We start from the raw sequence: 18,751 nt of genomic DNA on the forward strand, positions 1-18,751 counted from the left end.
ATCCATGGTACGCCCACATCTTGAATACTGTGTGTAGATGCGGTCGCCCCATCTCAAAAAAGATATAGTGGGCTTGGAAAAGGTTCAGAAAAGGGCAATAAAAATGATTAGGGGTATGGAACGGCTACCATATGAGGAGAGATTAATAAGACTGGGACTTTTCAGCTTCGAAAAGAGATTACTGGGGGCGATATGATAGAGGTCTATAAAATCATGACTGGTGTGGAGAAAGTAAATAAGGAAGTGCTATTTATTCCTTCGCATAACACAAGAACTAGGGGCCACCAAATGAAATTAATAGGCAGCGGGTTTAAAACAAACAAAAGGAAGTATTTTTTCATACAGTGCAGTCAACCTGTGGAACTTCTTGCCAGAGGATGTTGTGAAGGCCAAGACTATAACAGGGTTTAAAAAAGAAGTAGATAAATTCATGGAGGATAGGTCCATCAATGGCTATTAGCTGGGATAGTGTCCTTAGCCTCTGTTTGCCAGAAGCTGGGAATAGGCGACAGGATGGATGACTTGATGATTACCTGTTCTGTTCATTCCCTCTGGGGCACCTGGCACTGGCCACTGTTGGAAGACAGGATACTGGGCTAGATGGACCTTTGGTCTCACCCCAGTATGGCTGTTCTTATGTTCTTAATTCAAGTTGTTTATCAATTGGGGAGACTGAGTTCAGAGCCCAGATAACAGTTTGCTACTTTCAAGCAAACAGCTTGAACATTAAACATTCTTAAAATGCAGCATTTGTCATGCTATTTGTCTGATTATTTCTGCTTAATGCAACACAGAAAAATTGCCCAGAAGCTGTTTTTTGCACAATATGACTAGAACAATATATATAACGGCATAGTCTGGAGGTTTAGCCTCTTAGCGGGACAGTACCCTAGATGATTATTGCTGACATATACCCAAAAGAGACAGATGTCTGTATGTCAACGTTACCAGTTTTTGATATAGGTTCCAAATGTTCTTGTATTACACACTAAATATTTTATGAGGTGCATGACTAAGTAATTGTATGTTGTAAGATACTGTACACAGAATTTTCAACTCTGATGTTTAAAGTTAGGTACCTAAGTGGACTGTTTGTCAAAGATGTTGAGCATCAGCCGCTGCTACCAACTTGAAAATGCTAACCTGTGTTTAGCTTCCCCTGATTTCCAAGCAGCAATATTTCCCTACTCCCACTGCATATGGCTTTCAGACTGGCCCTGTTAAACGGTGCTAATGACTAAGGACAAATATTCAAAACAATCTAAGTATGCAGTGTAGTTGTAACTGTGTTGGTCCCAGGATATTAGAGAGACAAGGTGGATGAAATAATATCTATTATTCCACCAACTTCTGTTCAATAAAAGACATTCAATAAAAGAAATTACTTCATCCACCTTGTCTCTCTACAACCATTTAAGTGACATTTGAAAATATTACCCAACGGCTAGGATTTTCAAAGGAGCCCTAGGTTGAAACTAGGTTCCTAGGCACCCCCTATTGAAAAAAAGTGGGAATTGGGTGATTTGCTTCCATGGGTTCTTTTGAAAATTACAGTCCATGGTGCTTGGGGATTATTTCCAGTTGTTTTACATGTTCCTAAATCCTGCAAGGCGGGCAGGTTTTTCTTATTGATGGTAAGATCCCTGCTCCTGGACCTATCATCTTGAGCTTTAGAAACTAATGATCACCAAATCTATAAAAGCCTAAAAATGGCAAAGTAGAGATGGTCAATATTGTTAAAAAAAATCAAGCCTGATCCACTCTGACAGAGTTAAATTCAATAGTAGTAAATTGGTCAAATGAAACAACAGGGTTCACACCATGTCTGTCTGTCTGTCTTGTGTGTCTCTCTCACACACACAGATATGCTGGACTCTGATCACTGGGTTGAAAATAGTATCCAAAGTGTAGTCATGAGTTTTCCAGAAGCGTGCAAGCAATCAAATTAGGTTCCCGTGCTGAAAACATTTAGGCACATGTTTAGTTTCAATCATGTGCTTAAATTTAAGCATAGAATCACAGAATCATAGACTATTAGGGTTGGAAGAGATCTCAGGAGGTATCTAGTCCAATCCCCTGCTCAAAGCAGGACCAACACCAACTAAATCATCCCATCCAGGGATTTGTCAAGCCAGGCCTTAAAAACCTCTAAGGATGGAGATGCCACCAGCTCCCTAGGTAACCCATTCCAGTGCTTCACCACCCTCCTAGTGAAATAGTGTTTCCTAATATCCAACCTAGACCTCCCCCACTGCAACTTGAGACCATTACTCCTTGTTCTGTCATCTGCCACCACTGAGAACAGCCTAGCTTCATCCTCTTTGGAACCCCCCTTCAGGTAGTTGAAGGCTGCTATCAAATCCCCCTCACTCTTCTCTTCTGCAGACTAAATAACCCCTGTTCCCTCAGTCCCTCCTCGTAAGTCATGTGCCCCAGCCCCCTAATAATTTCCATTGCTCTCTGCTGGACTCTCTCCAATTTGTCCACATCGCTTCTGTAGTGGGGGGACCAAAACTGGACACAGTACTCCAGGTGTGGCTTCATCAGTGCCAAATAGAGGGGAATAATCACTTGCCTTGATCTGCTGGCAATGCTCCTACTAATACAGCCCAATATGCCGTTGGCCTTCTTGGCAACAAGGGCACACAGCTGACTCATATTTCGTCTACTGTAATCCTCAGGTTCTTTTCTGCAGAACTGCTGCTTAGCCAGTCGGTCCCCAGCCTGTAGCAGTGCATGTGATTCTTCCTTCCTAAGTGCAGGACCCTGCACTTGTCCTGGTTGAACCTCATCAGATTTCTTTTGGCCCAATCCTCCAATTTGTCTAGGTCACTCTGGACCCTATCCCTACCCTCCAGCGTATCTACCTCTCCCCACAGCTTAGTGTCATCTGCAAACTTACTGAGGGTGCAATCCATCTCATCATCCAGATCATTAATAAAGATGTTGAAGCATGTGTGTAAGTGTTTGCAGGAATAGGGCCTAAATCATAGAAATACATACTACTCTGAGGGACGAGGGGAGAGACTTACCTCCATTAAACTTAAATGTATTCCAATGAGGTAGGGCATCGGGGCACTGTGAAGAGAAACAAACAGCTTATTTATATTCAAATAATGCTGGAGATTATTAACACACACTTAAAAAAGCCAGCTGTATACAGATAACAGGGATACAGGATTAAATTTTATTTAAAAATAGAAATCCAGATGCAACATTCCATTTGAGCCGAAAAATGTCAGTTTTATTTTGAAGACTTATCTCTTAATTTGAAAGCCACTGTCTCTAATTTAATAATTTTCCACTGCGGCTTGCAAGGTGAAGTTGTTGTTACTAAAAAATAGCAGTTAAAGGAGGGAAGCTACTAAACATATTATTTTATTATGAATACATCCAGAATGACACCATGGACATCTGTGGATTCACTCTTCTTCAAATAATATCATTTAGAGAGGTTTGCCCATATGAAACACTGTGGTTAAATTACTTGTATACGTCACCAAATAGGACAAGCTCTTGATCCTTTGGCCAAAGCATGCCAAGAAGAGAGCATTTTAATATTTATTTATTGCTGAATTCAACAGATCCTGATACAGACTCCCATATTATAGAAAACAGCAGAAACCAGTCCATCTAGCCCAGTATGCTGTCTTCCGACAGTGGCCAACGCCAGGTGCCGTAGAGAGAATGAACAGAACAGATAATCACCAAGTGAGCCATTCCATCGCCCATTCCCAGCTTCTGGCAAACAGCGGCTAGGGACACCATCCCTGCCCATCCTGGCTAATAACCATTGATGTAACTATAACAGCCTGTTTGTTAAGTATCAGAGGGGTAGCCGTGTTTGCTGCTTTTACAGATCCAGACTAAGTCTTGTGGCACCTTATAGACTAACAGACGTTTGGGAGCATGAGCTTTCGTGGGTGAATACCCACTTCGTCAGATGCATGCATGCATTTCCACTACATGCATCCAACGAAGTGGGTATTCACCCACGAAAGCTCATGCTCCCAAACGTCTGTTAGTCTATAAGGTGCCACAAGACTCTTTGCAGCCTGTTTGTTGAGTGCTGACAAATGTGCTCAGCACAGTACAAAAGATGGAGTAAATTAGCTCATGCATTGAAGAGCTAACATTCTGTGTGACTGATGAGAGTTACACACCTATATCTAAGTGCAGAATTTTGCCCTAAGCATCCATTGGTATAATGAACTTAGTGCCTTTTTAAACCCATTTTCTGAATAAATTCATCCAAGAGCATTGTAATTGTCTGGTTTCACCCACAAAGTAGTTGTTGGGGCATTTAGTGCACTTGATGAGGTACAGTAACTCCTCACTTAAAGTCGTCTGGGGTTCATGCTTCACTGGGAGTGCTACAAGTTAGCAGTAGTGTTTGAAACCACTCGTTTCAGCTTTTGCCACATTACAAGTGTACACATTAAAGTTCAAGGCTTACATAGGAAACGTCAAATTGGAGAGTATTTGTTTGTCATTTTGTATGTTTTAATTGCAGGAAATAGATATTTCCTTTACACATACTGCTTCTTTTCTAATGACCACATTCCAGGGGCAAGGAAATACCCAACAATTTTATACTCAAAGTGTAAACCATCAGTTTAGCTGCAAGCTGCACAAATGCACAACTTCCCTGTGTGCATAACTGTACTGTCCCAGTCTTCTCCAGTATACACTCAAATGAATGTGTTTCTAATTAAGTAGCTTCAAGAACACGACAGCTTCAATGTCAAAAATACAAAGTCTGAACCTCAGCAGGAAGTCTTAAGACTGCAAACATCTCATCTAGTGGAACTTTGGCTAAAGTAATGAAAGGAAGCAGGAAGGGTGCACTACTCCAGAAAACTGGACATTTATTAATGTGTCCAGAAGCACAGCCTTCATAGATCATAAAAAACTGAAATCTGTAAAAAGTTAATTAATAGTATCATGTTAATCTTTCAATCTTCCACAGTTAATCAACAAATGGACTAGGGAGAATAATATATTTAATAAGAATGCCAGAACTGCTGAAATCAGGTGCCAACAAGTGAGATGCTAAGAAGCTGTAAAACAGATATAGCCTAAAAAAATTGGAATTAAATAACTAGGTGATAGATTGCCTAACCAATTTATTAATATGAGGGATCTAATTTAAAAGAAATATAGCACTTAAACATGTTATAGTGCGGGGGTGAGGGGTTATAGTGATCAGATTTAAAAGGTAATATGTTATTATTTGTATTGCTGTACTGCTTAGGAGCCCAAGCTATGGCCCAGGTGCTGTACAAACACAAAGCAAAAAGACAGTCCTTGCCCCAAAGAGCTTACAATCTACTTATAAGACAAGAGACAACAGAGGGACGCAGACATTAATGTCATGGAAAAAGAGTTTTAAGGGGGGGGCGGGGGTTGAAGAAGGATAATGTGTTTGTTTTACAGAGGTTTACAGGGAGTTCCTCTCTAATATGTGGAGCAGCACAGGAGAAGGCATGAAGATGCTTGTTTGAAAATGTAATAAGTGAGTGATGGAAGCTGCACAGCGAGCCAATTGGAGAAAGAAGTCAAGCTCTAGAGAGTGAATGAGAGATGATACGTAGGATGGGGATAGGTCGTAAAGAACCTTGAATGTAAAGATAAGTAGCTTATGTTTGATTCAACAGAGAAGGTGGAGCGAGAGGAAGGGATTCAAAGTGAGGGGTAACATGGTCAAAACAACAGATTAGGCCGCAGCTCTCAAACTGTGGGTCGCAACCCCATTTTAATGGGGTCGCCAGGGCTGGCTTAGACTTGCTGGGGCCTGGGACCAAAGCCTGAGGGCTTCAGCCCTGGGCATCAGGACGCAGGTTATAGGCCCCCTGCCTGGGGCTGAAGCCCTTGGGCTTCAGCTTTGCCCCCTCCTCGTTCACCCGGGGGTTGGGCTGGCTCAGGCTTCAGTCCTCTTCCTAGGGTCGCGTAGTAATTTTTATTGTTCAAAGGGGGTCGCGGTGCAATGAAGTTTGAGAACCCCTGGACTAGGAAAATGAGCTTTGCAGCAGCATTCTGAATGGATATGAATGAGTCCAGGTTGCATTTCTCAGGGCCAGAGAGAAGGCTGCTGCAGTAATCAAGACACAAGATGATGAGAGCCTGGATACGCATTTTAGCTGTGTGAATAGAACAGTAAAGCTGTGTGTTAGAAATATTATGAAGAAATAATTGGCATGATTCAGACTGGACGTGAGGACCTAGAGCAGGGGTAGGCAACCTGCTGCACACGAGCTGATTTTCAGTGGCACTCACACTGCCCGGGTCCTGGCCACCGGTCCGGGGGGGCTCTGCATTTTAATTTAATTTTAAATGAAGCTTCTTAAACATTTTAAAAACCTTATTTACTTTACATACAACAATAATTTAGTTATATATTATAGACTTATAGAAAGAGACCTTCTAAAAAATTAAAATGTATGACTGGCACACCAAACCTTAAATCAGAGTGAAGAAATGAAGACTCGGCACAGCACTTCTGAAAGGTGCCAACCCCTGACCTAGAGAGAGGTTTAAGTCCAAGATGGAGACCAGGTTACGGGCCTGAGTTACAGGCAGCATGATGGTGTTGTTCATAGTGATTGAGAAAGCAAGCAGCAAGGAAGGCTTGGTGACGTGGAGGGCTGGGGACAGCATGGTTAAGAGCTCTCTTTTAGCCATGCTGGGCTTAATCTGACAGACATCCCCGAGGACATGTCCAAGAGAGAAGCTGAGATTTGAATTTGGACAGATGGAGACAGGTCTGAGTACAGAGGTAGATCTGAGTCCTTACCATAGAGGCTGTAGTTGAATTTGTGTCGGCAGATACGATTACAGAGATAAGTTTTAGAGAGAGAGGAGAATGGAATGAAAGACAGACCCCTGTGGAACCCGCACAGAAAGTTGCAAGAGGGATGAGGAGGATCCTCTGGAGGACACATGGAAGGATCCATTAGAAAAGCAGGAGAAGAACCAGAAGATGACAGAGATATGGAAGCAAAGGGAGGACAAAATAGCACAACTGACTGCATCAAAGACAGCTGACAGGTCAAGGAGGATGAGGATGAACTACTGGTTCTGAGCTTGGCGAGAGTAGTTTCAGTGGCGTGCAAGTGGTGGAAGCTGGATTGGAGGGGTCTAAAATGGAACTGGAGGAAAGGAACTCCAGAGAGAGACTGTAAATAGCATGTTCAAATGAGCTCAGAAACTAAATGGATATGGGGCAGTAGCTGGTGAGGCAAGCAAGGTTAGGGATCAGGGGTTTTTGGTTTGTTTTTTGTTTTTAAGATAGGAGAGACTAAAGTGTGCTTGTATTATGAGTAGGGCCCTTCCAATTTCACAACTGTGAAAGACGTGTCATGGACCGTAAAACAAACCCTTCCCCATGAAATCTGATCTTCCCCATGCTGCTATAAGAGCCCCGCCCAGGGGCTCCTAGCTGCAAGCCCTGGCTGGGCTGGGGAGGGACAGGACTTGTCCTTCCCCTGCATGGCTGCTCTCACTCTCAGCGGGAGATCAGACCCACCTCGGAGTGCCTCCCCCTGCTACAGGAAGCTCTGGGGTAGGGCAGCAGCCCCAGAGGTTCCTGCAGTTGGAAGAGGCTTGTGGATGTGGGTCCGATCTCTCACTGCTGCTGGGAGTCCCCCAGCCAGCCTGCGGAGGGACAAGACTTCCTCTTCAACTGCACAGCTTCTCGGGGGAGGGGGAGGCGAGAAGAACAGACCCACCTCCAGTTACCTTTTTGGTTTAAAACACCTTGAAATTTCAGATGTAAACATCTGAAAACATGAAACTGACCAATTAAAAAACCCTCTGGCTGTGAAATTGAGCAAAATGGACCCTGAATTTGGTAGGGTCCTAATTATGACTGGGGGGGGGGGGAGCCAGAGGGGAGAGAGAGAGGTTAAGGAGAACAGTAAGAGGAGGGATGAGAGCGGATAACAAGGGAGATCAGGATATGGGATGGGATCACTGAGAGAAGTGGAGGGTTCAGAGGGGGAGAGAAGATGAGAAACTTCTGTATATCACCCTACTCTGAAAAATTAAAATAAATTAAAATTGAAAAAAGCTAATAAATATAGATATCTGTCCAAATTATATACAAAAAATTGAATTCTACCAACCCTACCCGTAAGTGTATGGTGAACTTTAGTAGCAGGCATTAGTTGTGGATACAGAACATACAACAATCAAAGCATGTGGGCGAAAGTCACATGACGCAGACACGACAGTTTCTCTCACACTTCATTTTTCACCTACTGTGGGACATCCTGCTCTTCCAGTCCCACAGCCATGAATACCAATTGCACAGAGATGTTTGATGGCAGCCAATACCTATTAAGTCCCAGATTAACAAAGCACTAATTCCAACCACACTTTTTGCTTAAGCAATATAAATGCCTGGGTCTTTTTTTTGGCATAAAAAGAAGATTGGCCACTGACTCACTGTTTGCTGTATCATTTTCCAAGCAGAACAGGGTTATTTATAATCAAACGAGTTGTATGGGTAAATATCAAATAATAAGAGTAGCAATACGTAAGCATCAATATGGATATTGTGTATTTAATGGCTTCATATTGCTCATTCGTTGTAACTGCATTTTTACAATTTGTTTAATTCCTTCCTTCTGACTAACTACAGACCCCTTAATTATTTTCCCAAGAGGTGAGCAACTACTAATTGGAAGAGAGGCAGATGAAATAGAAGGACATTTCTGCTTAAGTACTAATTTAAAAAAAATATATATATATACACACACACACAACCATTCAAGACAAAACGAAATTTAAAAATGACTGACATCAAGAAGATACATAATTTACAGCTACCTAGGGATTTGTGCAACTTTGCTTGATTATTCTAAGGAAATGGGTAGTTACCATCACAAGTCACAGATCAAACTTACTCTATTTGTGTCCTACCCGAGGTATAAACATAGTCTTATTCTGCACCCTTACGCATGCTGAGTAGAACCTTACTCTGCAAGCAGTCCCACTGATTTCCCATGAAACTATTCACTGAAGGGTGGCAGAAACTGGCCCAAAACTTTTATTTATTTGATGCAAATTAGAAACACTATTTTTTAAATTTTAAAGTAGATGAACCTAGAAAACATTGCAACAAAGGAACCAAAAGAATCATTACATTGGGGCATTTAGCAAGCACAGGGATGTACCAGTTTGGCCCAAGACATCTAGTGGCAGGTTTGTGCAGGAGAGTAGAGTTCAAGGTCTGAGCTCAGACTCTTGATCAGCAGGGATTATCCTCTCTGGCCAGATAAAGGAGCAAATCTCAACCACGTGGGGATTTTGAAAGGGGTGTGTGTAAAAAGAAGACTGCACACTAACAGACACACTTGGTTCCACAGTTGCTGCAAAGTGGTCTGAAAAGGTGGCTCTCAACTTGCTACTGGGTAAAAATATGCAGGAATACCAACTGCTGACTACTCTATCAAGGGTTATAAAAGCTGGTTTATTCACCTTAGAAGAGATCCTGTTCTCTTTGGCAGAGCCCCCACAACACAATCAGGGACCTTGTATTCTGGGCAACAAAGAGACACCAGCCCATTTTATAAGGCTTAGACAGATTCTCCCTCCAGGCTAAGTTAAAGGAGAGAGAACACACAAAAAGAGGAAGAAGGGGGGAAAGAAGAGGGTAATTTTCCAGTGGGAACTGGTCATGGCACCAGGGAGCAAATTGCAGAAACAAAAGAAAAAACAAAAAACAACAAACCACCCCATGATTCTTTCATTGATATAAAAATATTGGTAACTTCCACTTGATTGCTATTCAGAGACATGCTGGCCAGAGACATGGGCCACAGATGCTAGTGCAGACATACTGGCTATACACATCAGTATCTCAGATCCAGGTACTCTCGTCATTTGCTGCTATGCCACTGATCTCAACAATATTGGTTCAAACATCTCCCCTATCATTCTGTTTTCCAACAGAAGAGGAATCTGGCATGAAGGTATAAAATCTAAAGCTGGGAGAACCTCGAAGTTTACCATATTGAACTTAAACTCTTTCCCAGTGGAGAAGGTACAGCAAAACTGCTCATAACCAAAAAACAGACCTCACTACCACTCTCTCAATGAGTAAGAGTTAAAGCTGGAAGCTAACTGGGAAGGAGCACATGACTGGAATAAGTTAGTAGCACAATGGTCTCTCTACTCCATCTTCTTCAGTACAAGCAGTAATCTTGTTGGAACAGACAGATTCTTATGCCATAAGCAGAGATTTCTGGAATTTTCACCTCTGTACACTGCCACATGAAATAGATATTTAGCTCAACATAAAAGAATGGGGTTTTTTTGGTCTTGAAGAATCCTTCCAAAGGTAGAAAGGAAGGCAAGGATGAAGTCTTGACTCTCTTATAAAGAGGAAAATTAGAAGGGTGCAGATGTGAAAGAGAGAAGTGAATGCTCCAGCTAAGGCAGGGGTTCTCAAACTGGGTGTTGCAAGGTTATTATATGGGGGACACGAGCTGCCAGCCTCCACCCCCAAACCCCACTTCACCTCCATTATTTATAATAGTGTTAAATATAAAAAATATGTTTTTAATTTATAAGAGTGTCACTCTCAGAGGCTTGCTGTGTGAAAGGGGTCACCAATACAAAAGTTTGAGGACCACTGAGCTAAAAAAACCAACCTCCCCCCCACCCCCCAGCACCACCTTCCTTCCTCAAGTGTGAATTTTTGGGCATAAAGTAAGGTGTTCTTAAATGACTGTCAATTATCATTCACATCTTTCTGATTAAATTCTTCCTCCCAGCTTATTTGGCTCATAAGTGTGTTTCAGCTTTGTGAAAGTAGCCCTATTAAAAAACAAAGGGTACATTGCTGGTCTGGACTTTATTCTGCTTACACATTATAAGTGCGATCAAGTCATGATCAGTTGTACTTAAAATAACATTAATTTTTTGTTCTGTGATCAGTTTTTCTTTATCTATTAGGACAAGGACTAGTAAATAATTGCCATGTTGGCTGCAATACTTTTTGAGTTAGGATGTGAAACATTTACTAGAATGGAAGCCACAAGCATGTTTTCAGATATTTACAAAAGCTGGAGATGTCTGGCTCCTTTTATTTTTCTCTACCATCTGCTTTAGTTTCTCCTCTTTTAAATTCTTATGTCACAGCTGCAAAGTAAAGAACCAGACAGTAACTGAAGTTAAAATTAAATCAAAATTAAAGCCTCAAGTTTAAAAATAAGTCAATTCCAGTTCATTTCCCCTGAATTGCAAAGGCCCATAAAGTAAACATACAGCTTTGGAGTAGACAGTAAGTAGTGGATTTATTAGTTTTCATGGCCAAAATCACCTTTCCAAGTTCACACAGTTACAAAATAGATGGAAGTTATTTTGGGAAACATATTTATGGCACATAAATTGGTGCTAAATTGATTTATTCAGACAATTACAGTGTGTGATTACTACTCTAATTAAAGTTCACATCAGGCTAAGATAATGAGTTGTTGTGTTTGTGAATGTGCAATTAGAGTCTTCCTGATAATTATAGGTTTTAAAATCATACTTTTAGCCCCCTAGTTTGTTCATTCGTTATAGTCACAGGCTGAAATGCTGTGAAAGAGTCAATTCAGCCTGGCTCAGCTATTTGTATCTTTATTTCTTTTTGTACATGGCCTACGTTTTTGCTTTGTGCACACCTGTGCTCCCAACTGTGGGGTCCGGTCTTAGCCCCTTTTAACATGTCTTTGTCAGGAAGTCAATGAATACCTAATCTTCAAACCCAGTGTAAAAGCCTCTTGTGGCCCACACCGTTATCCTGAAAACTCCTAGCAGCATGTACCTGAAGAAAAAACTGGCATTAGCAGCTTCATGTGTTAATTACACATGCAAAGCCTATTATGCACAGAAAGGGCACCTGCTGGCAGTGAAAATGACTAGAATCTGCCCTTCCTGTGCAGTGAGTAAATTGAAGGTTCATTTCTACAGGAGATAATAGTTTTTAGATTCCATTCCGTGTATCCCCGATATGGGCATGTACTTAACATTTAAATCATCTGCAGAGGAACAAACCTCCTTTAAATTTACATGTTTCAGGCTCCTAGCACTTCACTTAAAACGCTAGTTATCCCTGCTGGTTCCTTACTTAGAAGCACTGCATAGGCTTTTGCTAAGAATGTAGAGAAAAGTCACAGAAAAGAATATAATAAAGCTATTAGCATAGACTCCAGTTTCTTGAGATTTATGGATCCTGATCGAAGCCACAGAAGTTAAGGTGATAAAATTAAATTTTGATTCAATTATCTGTTTTTTCTCAATAGCAGTATTTTTATTTAACCATCATGGTATTTTCTGTTCTTTAAGTGGTCAAATACATCCACTGATTTTTTTGGTTGCAACACATTTACTGGTGAAATGTCAAAAAAAACTAATTAAAACGGAAAAAAATATTTAGCACAAAAGCATGCAGAGCCACTGATGGGTGCATGCTTGATCTAACCAGTAGCAGAGTTCTGGCCACTACTTATTAGATATGTATTTCCACTGTATTTTATTTCAGGAATTGTAGGTAGGTATTTTGTGGCAGACTATGTGGTGCCATTAGTCTGAATGTTCCTACAGCAAGTGTGTTTAACATGCACTTCTTCCTATGATTCCCATGCATGATATGCATACTTAGGCTGACTTGGCTATTATAATTGAATATATATTGTTTCAAGCACAACATTTAAGGCAGGTCAGAGAGAGTAGAGACTAATTTTTGAGTAAAAATATATCGCACACTGTTCTGTGGCTATGGAGCATTTGGTATGACACTATTCATATGAATTTACGTGAACAGGAACAGTTCTTAATTCACACCCCTCCCCAATCACACAGTGAAGATGACTTTTGGCTTTCAGCATTAAAACTGAAGGATTGGCAGCATCTCTACTGCAGGTCACAATCAGGGTTAAGTAGGCACTTTGCAGCACATACATTTTTATTCACAACATCCCCAGTTCCTGTGCCCTCTCTTGTCAGTTTCACCTCACTCCCTGGTGTAAAATTAACATGGAGCAGTGCAAAGCCAAATAGGAATGGAAAAGGGGAGTGATTAGGAGCCGCATGAACTTAACAGGCAAGTTTTAGGTGTGTTGCCAGTTTAAAAAAAGCCAAATTGCAGAAGCTTTTATTAAAATGTGGCATAGTATGTGATCATGGCGTCAAAGATTATATCATAATGCATGCGCACGAGGAGGCCAAATTAAAATTGCACAAATCTCGCATTTCCTAATTTTTGAGAGTTGATTTTGCAACCTTAACAATGTTCTTTTAACATAGCTTTTGTAATTATTTATATAGTGCTCACAATGTGCTTGATACTGCACTGACAAAGGAAGACAGTCCCTGCCCTAATGAACTTGACTTAAGCCTGGAACTCCTTATGCTATTCAGCTATCGCTGTGCCCTCAATTACTTCAGCCATCCTTCTGCCTTCTTTTGGGAAGAGAATCACTGTCTCTTTGCACTTGCTGACAGACTGTTAACGGTACTCCTCCCTCACACTCCTCAAGCTCAGGTTCAGATTCCCACCAAGTCATCCAAGACCAGGTAACCCCAACACAATAGTCACCATAGCCCATCTCACTTTTCAAGTTAAAACATAATTTATTGTTGTGAGATAGAAAATAAAAGGGAATTGCAAACAAAATAAGAGGTCATAAATAGACTATAAATACTGTGAGACCAACCTCCATGAGAAGTATAGCTATCTGTGCTCTGTGCTTTTTGACCGGGATTAGTTAAACCCTTACATATTACACAGGTCTTTTTGTGGGGACTCGGATGTTGCAAATGTTCTTGTAAACCTTGTCTGTGCTAGGAATTGTACCTGTTCCTGACAGTAGATGATGTCTGCAACACAGGTAGTTGAACCAGCTCTTTAAAAAACAACATACATTCAACTGTGACAGTTGACAGGACCAAATTATGTTCAGCACATTTTCAAAACCATTGCTGGGTCATGCTCTTTGCGATAGGAGAATAAATAGCTTCCTTCACAAATCCTGAAGCTGCCACTAAGGGTCTGTCTACTTGGCAAAAATAATCCTGCAGCAGCAAATCACAGAGCCTGGGTCTACAGACTGGGGTTCATGCTATGGTGCTAAAAAATGGCCATATAGATGCCCCAGCTCAGCCTGGAGCTTGGACTCTGAAACCTAATCTCTTCCCCAGGCTTCAGAGCCCAAGCTGGAATGTCTACATGGCTATTTTTAGTGTCACAGTATGAGCCCAAGTTTATAGTCCCAGACTCAGATACTTGCTGCTGCGAATTTTGGTTTTTTGTTTGTTTGTTCAGGGGGGAAGAGAGAGGAGGTTGGCCATGTCAGTGTATGCTAAGGTCAACTGGCATATAAAATGACTTTCCAATGAAGAACAGATTTGAAAGTTATACTACACCTCCCATGTGCACATGCCGGACCATCTTATTAAAAACATCATTTGCTGCCACATCTTCTTCACAGAGGGCAATGATTGTTTGTGTAGAAACCTGCATATGTTTTGTCAAATGATAAGAAAAGTGCCTGGGTTGAAGATTTAATGGAGTCTTTCCTACAAGAATGAACTAAAGGCCCTTCTAAAAATCTAGAACAGTGCTTGAAATGTTTCTTTGTATGGATATATAGCAGGCAGCTGCTTGACAGGCATCTTCTGTACGTTGTCACTGTAGATGTATTTATTCTTAATTTGACCCAAGCAAAAGCTTTGGTTGACAGATTGAATAATGAAGAAAAATGCAAATGATTCCAGGCTGAAACTTTCTAGCTTGATGGGAAATTGGTGTGAGTAGCAAACAGCATCTTGGGAGTTACAGGAAAGCTTACGGAGTTCACATGTGGGAGCATCCAGTGTCAAATAATTCCTGCTCTCTTTCCCTTCTGTAGGAAGCTATAACTCCATGCTAACGAAGCAGGAGAGACAGAAAAGGTTTACACCGTCTCCCAAATAACGTATCAATTTCTAAACTCACACTGAAAAATAGAAGGTTGTAACAGGAAAGCACCAAAGAAAAAATAAACTGACAAATCAGGAAAGCAATGGGAAATAGGAGTTTCTGTTTCTGCCTGTATCATTTATTTTTGGATTCTTCTTGATTTAAAATGTAACAGTTAAACCAAATCTATGCTGTAATAGTGAATCTTGAAGATCAAAAATTAGTATATAGTAACATTCTATAGTAATATATCATGTTAGAGTAACTAATAAGACTGTTGCTATTATATTATGCTATGAAAACAATATATTTGACTTACTGAATCAACTACTTATTTAACATACACATATAAATTTTTAGATTAACAGTCACACCATAAAAACACTTAAATCTTAAAATGCAGAGATTCATAAAACTGTTGTGTATCTAAGTGATCTACAGTCTTACCAGCAGTAGTCCAATAGATGCGGGGGCAGAACAGGAATGTAAACATGTTGCCAGAACATTGGGTAGAGCATAGCTGCAGACCCATGAATGCAGGCAGTTAACTGAAAGATATAAATCAAAACAAGATCATAAATAAGATAAAAGTTAAACTTAAAAGAAATGGCTAGACAAACAAATAAATCATAAAATAAAATAAAATTGGTTAGAAGTAGCAATTGTTTTTCTCTCTGAAGATTTGACTACAGAACATGCATTGCACTGGTAACAAATACTAGTGATGGGTGGAGTAATACTGGTTCATGATGATTGTTTGACTTAATTTTGTTAATATCAGAGTATATTTCGCCCAACACACACGACCTGAAGACAGCATTTCACATCCTCCCCAAAGCAACAGAAGCAAAGAAACAAAATCAGGGGCAGAAGGGAAGAGGGAGCAAATAATAAAAAATGTCAGAGAAAGCCTGATCCTGGCAATTTCCAGCTAGTGAGTAGCTTAGAGATGTAATGAAACAACGGCATAAATATTAAGGAAGAAAAAAAAAGCTGTTACCTCAGTAGTACAGTAGGAACTCGGGACTAATGAATCGTAAACAGCATGGGTTTCTCTAAAACAATTCACGCCAAGTAAATTGATAATTTTGGCTAGAATTACTGAATAAGCGGGTAAAAGAAAGAGTGTGTTCCTGGACTTCAGCATTTGATCTACTGACTCACAATTTTTCATTAAAAGTTAATTCAAATTGGCTTGGACATTGACAGAAACTGAGAACTAAAGATAAATGGCAATCAAGCTGTGGGGAGGTGCCTAGTAGGGTGCTGGAGGAGTTGACTTGAGTCCCAACCTTATTTCAAATCTTAATAACTAGGAAGAGAATGTGAAATTTACTGAATAAATTAAAATGGGAGATGTTGTGAACCCCTAAACGGACAGATACTTAAAACACAAGAAAGCAGAAAAGGTCAAAACCCTGCATGAGCAGGAAATCATATTAATATTAATAATTATTAGTATTTGTATTACTATAGCACCTAGGCACCCTAGTCATGGACAATCATCCCACTGTGTTAGACACCGTACACACACTAAACAAGAAGTCCCTGGCTCCAAAGAGCTTACAATCGAAGAATAATAGAAGAGACAATGGAGGCATACAGACAGGTAGTGGAGTACAAGGAAACAATTAGACCGTATTGGTCAGCATAGCAGGCAGAATGAATGGATTTATCCCGGAAAATAAAGATAACACAATCTTGTTTTGGAGAAACAATTCAAAATTCAGATAAATCCATGCAAATGGAGACAGATACTTTGAAAAAAACAGTTGCGCTGAAAGAGAGCAAGGGCTGATCGTGGACAACCTAGATAAGAGCCGTCTTCTCATTTGGGAGCTGCACACAAAGAGGTATCATGGTCCAGGATGATGGCATGTCCCTTATGAGCACATACCTAGAATAACGCTCAGCTTGTAGTACAAGAAACAATTTAAATGAAATTAAAAGAAATGCAGCAAAATGTTTAAAGGAAGGGAGGAACAGACTTCTGAGGAAAGATAAGAGTCAAATACATACAGTTTGACAAAATGACAACAAAGTAAAGACAACACTCGCTATAAAAAGAATGAGGGGTACTTGTGGCACCTTAGAGGCTAAAAAATTTATTTGGGCATAAGCTTTTGTGGGCTAAAACCCACTTCATCAGATGCATGGAGTGGAAAATACAGTAGGAAGATACATATATACAGAGAACATGAAAAGTTTTTTTCTCCTGCTGATAACAGCCCACCTTAATTGATTTGTCTCGTTAGAGTTGGTATGGCAACCCCTATCTTTTCATGGTGTGTGTGTGTGTGTGTGTGTGTGTGTGTGTGTGACTGTATTTTCTACTCCATGCATCTGATGAAGTGGGTTTTAGCCCACAAAACCTTATACCCAAATAAATTGGTTAGCCTCTAAGGTGCCACAAGTACTCCTGTTCTTTTTGCTGATACAGATGAACACGGCTATCATTCTGACACACTCTCTATGTGTATCTAAAAGGTGTACACTCCAAGGACATGCAGGAGTTTAGGGTGACCTACAGGCATAATGGAATGAAATAAAACAAAGGAAAAGTCAGAATGAACATTAGGAAGCATGTCTTAACTGTGGGACTTATTAGGTTGCAGTGTAGTCTCCAGAAAGCAGTGGAGTCATTTGCAACTGGACAAGCCACTGAGTTATATACTGTACTACAGGGAACCAGTGATTGGCCAAGGAAATGGTCTAGGTGAGCTAACAGGTCATTGTCTCTAATTTCAATTCTTAAACTAAGACTTATCCTCCAACACAACAAGGCACAACAGGCTGCCCCATCAGAATTCCATGTTGGGGAAATAAGTTTCAATTGTGAATCTAGTTTCCGTGGTTTGTGCCAGAGCCTTTAATGTATTTTCAATGCACTTTTTGTTGGCTTGTTTTAACACATGGATAACTGTTAGTATGTGAACAACAAAACCTGTTTTTGGAGTTAACGTGTGGCTGATTGGGCATCAAGAATGAAGACAGGCACTATATTTTAAACACGTCTCATTTTTAGACAATGGACTAAAATCTACTGAAGTCTAGGGATGAAACAGATCTGGATAAGCTGCGAGGATACAAGAGGAAATACTCAGACTCTCTGGAAGGGAGCCACGGCTCTGTGCACCATGATATAGCCACACGGAACCAGTAGTTTTTTTAATGGCAAAAATGTAACCATAAAAGTGAATAAAAATAGAATTTACAATTTACAACTCAAAAAAACAGATTTTTTTTTCCAATTTTTAAAAAATCACTCCCAGGCTGAGACCCTATATAAGCTCATGGTTGACTTTTATGACTGAGCTATATATCACTATGCTATCAAGTATCAGAGAGGTAGCCGTGTTAGTCTGGATCTGTAAAAGCAGCAAAGAATCCTGTGGCACCTTATAGACTAACAGACGTTTTGCAGCATGAGCTTTCGTGGGTGAATACCCACTTCTTCGGATGCAAGGTCCTGTGATGGTGTCGCTGGTGTAGACACTCTGCCCACATATCTACACCAGTGACACCATCACAGGACCTAACCAGATCAGCCACACCATCACCGGTTCATTCACCTGCACGTCCACCAATGTAATATATGCCATCATATGCCAGCAATGCCCCTCTGCTATGTACATCGGCCAAACTGGACAGTCTCTAAGGAAAAGGATAAATGGACACAAATCAGATATTAGGAATGGCAATATACAAAAACCTGTAGGAGAACACTTCAATCTCCCTGGCCACACAATAGCAGATCTTAAGGTGGCCGTCCTGCAGCAAAAAAACTTCAGGACCAGACTT

At 40.6% G+C, this 18,751-nt stretch overlaps 1 protein-coding gene across 7 annotated transcripts in view; it reads right to left on the bottom strand.

Annotated features, from left to right (window-relative positions):
• DENND1A (DENN domain containing 1A) overlaps positions 1 to 18,751 on the bottom strand; it is a 363,162-nt gene that overhangs the window by 151,440 nt on the left and 192,971 nt on the right. For all 7 annotated transcript variants that reach the window (XM_044992540.1, XM_044992536.1, XM_044992539.1 and 4 more), the window contains 2 exons: positions 15,398 to 15,498; positions 3,033 to 3,078 (listed from right to left, as the gene is read on the bottom strand). In XM_044992540.1, coding sequence (XP_044848475.1) covers positions 3,033 to 3,078; positions 15,398 to 15,498 — 147 coding nt within the window. The remainder of the gene's footprint in view (positions 1 to 3,032; positions 3,079 to 15,397; positions 15,499 to 18,751) is intronic.

Source organism: Mauremys mutica, chromosome 18 (assembly GCF_020497125.1).
Source record: "Mauremys mutica isolate MM-2020 ecotype Southern chromosome 18, ASM2049712v1, whole genome shotgun sequence".
NCBI classification, from domain to species: Eukaryota; Metazoa; Chordata; order Testudines; family Geoemydidae; genus Mauremys; species Mauremys mutica.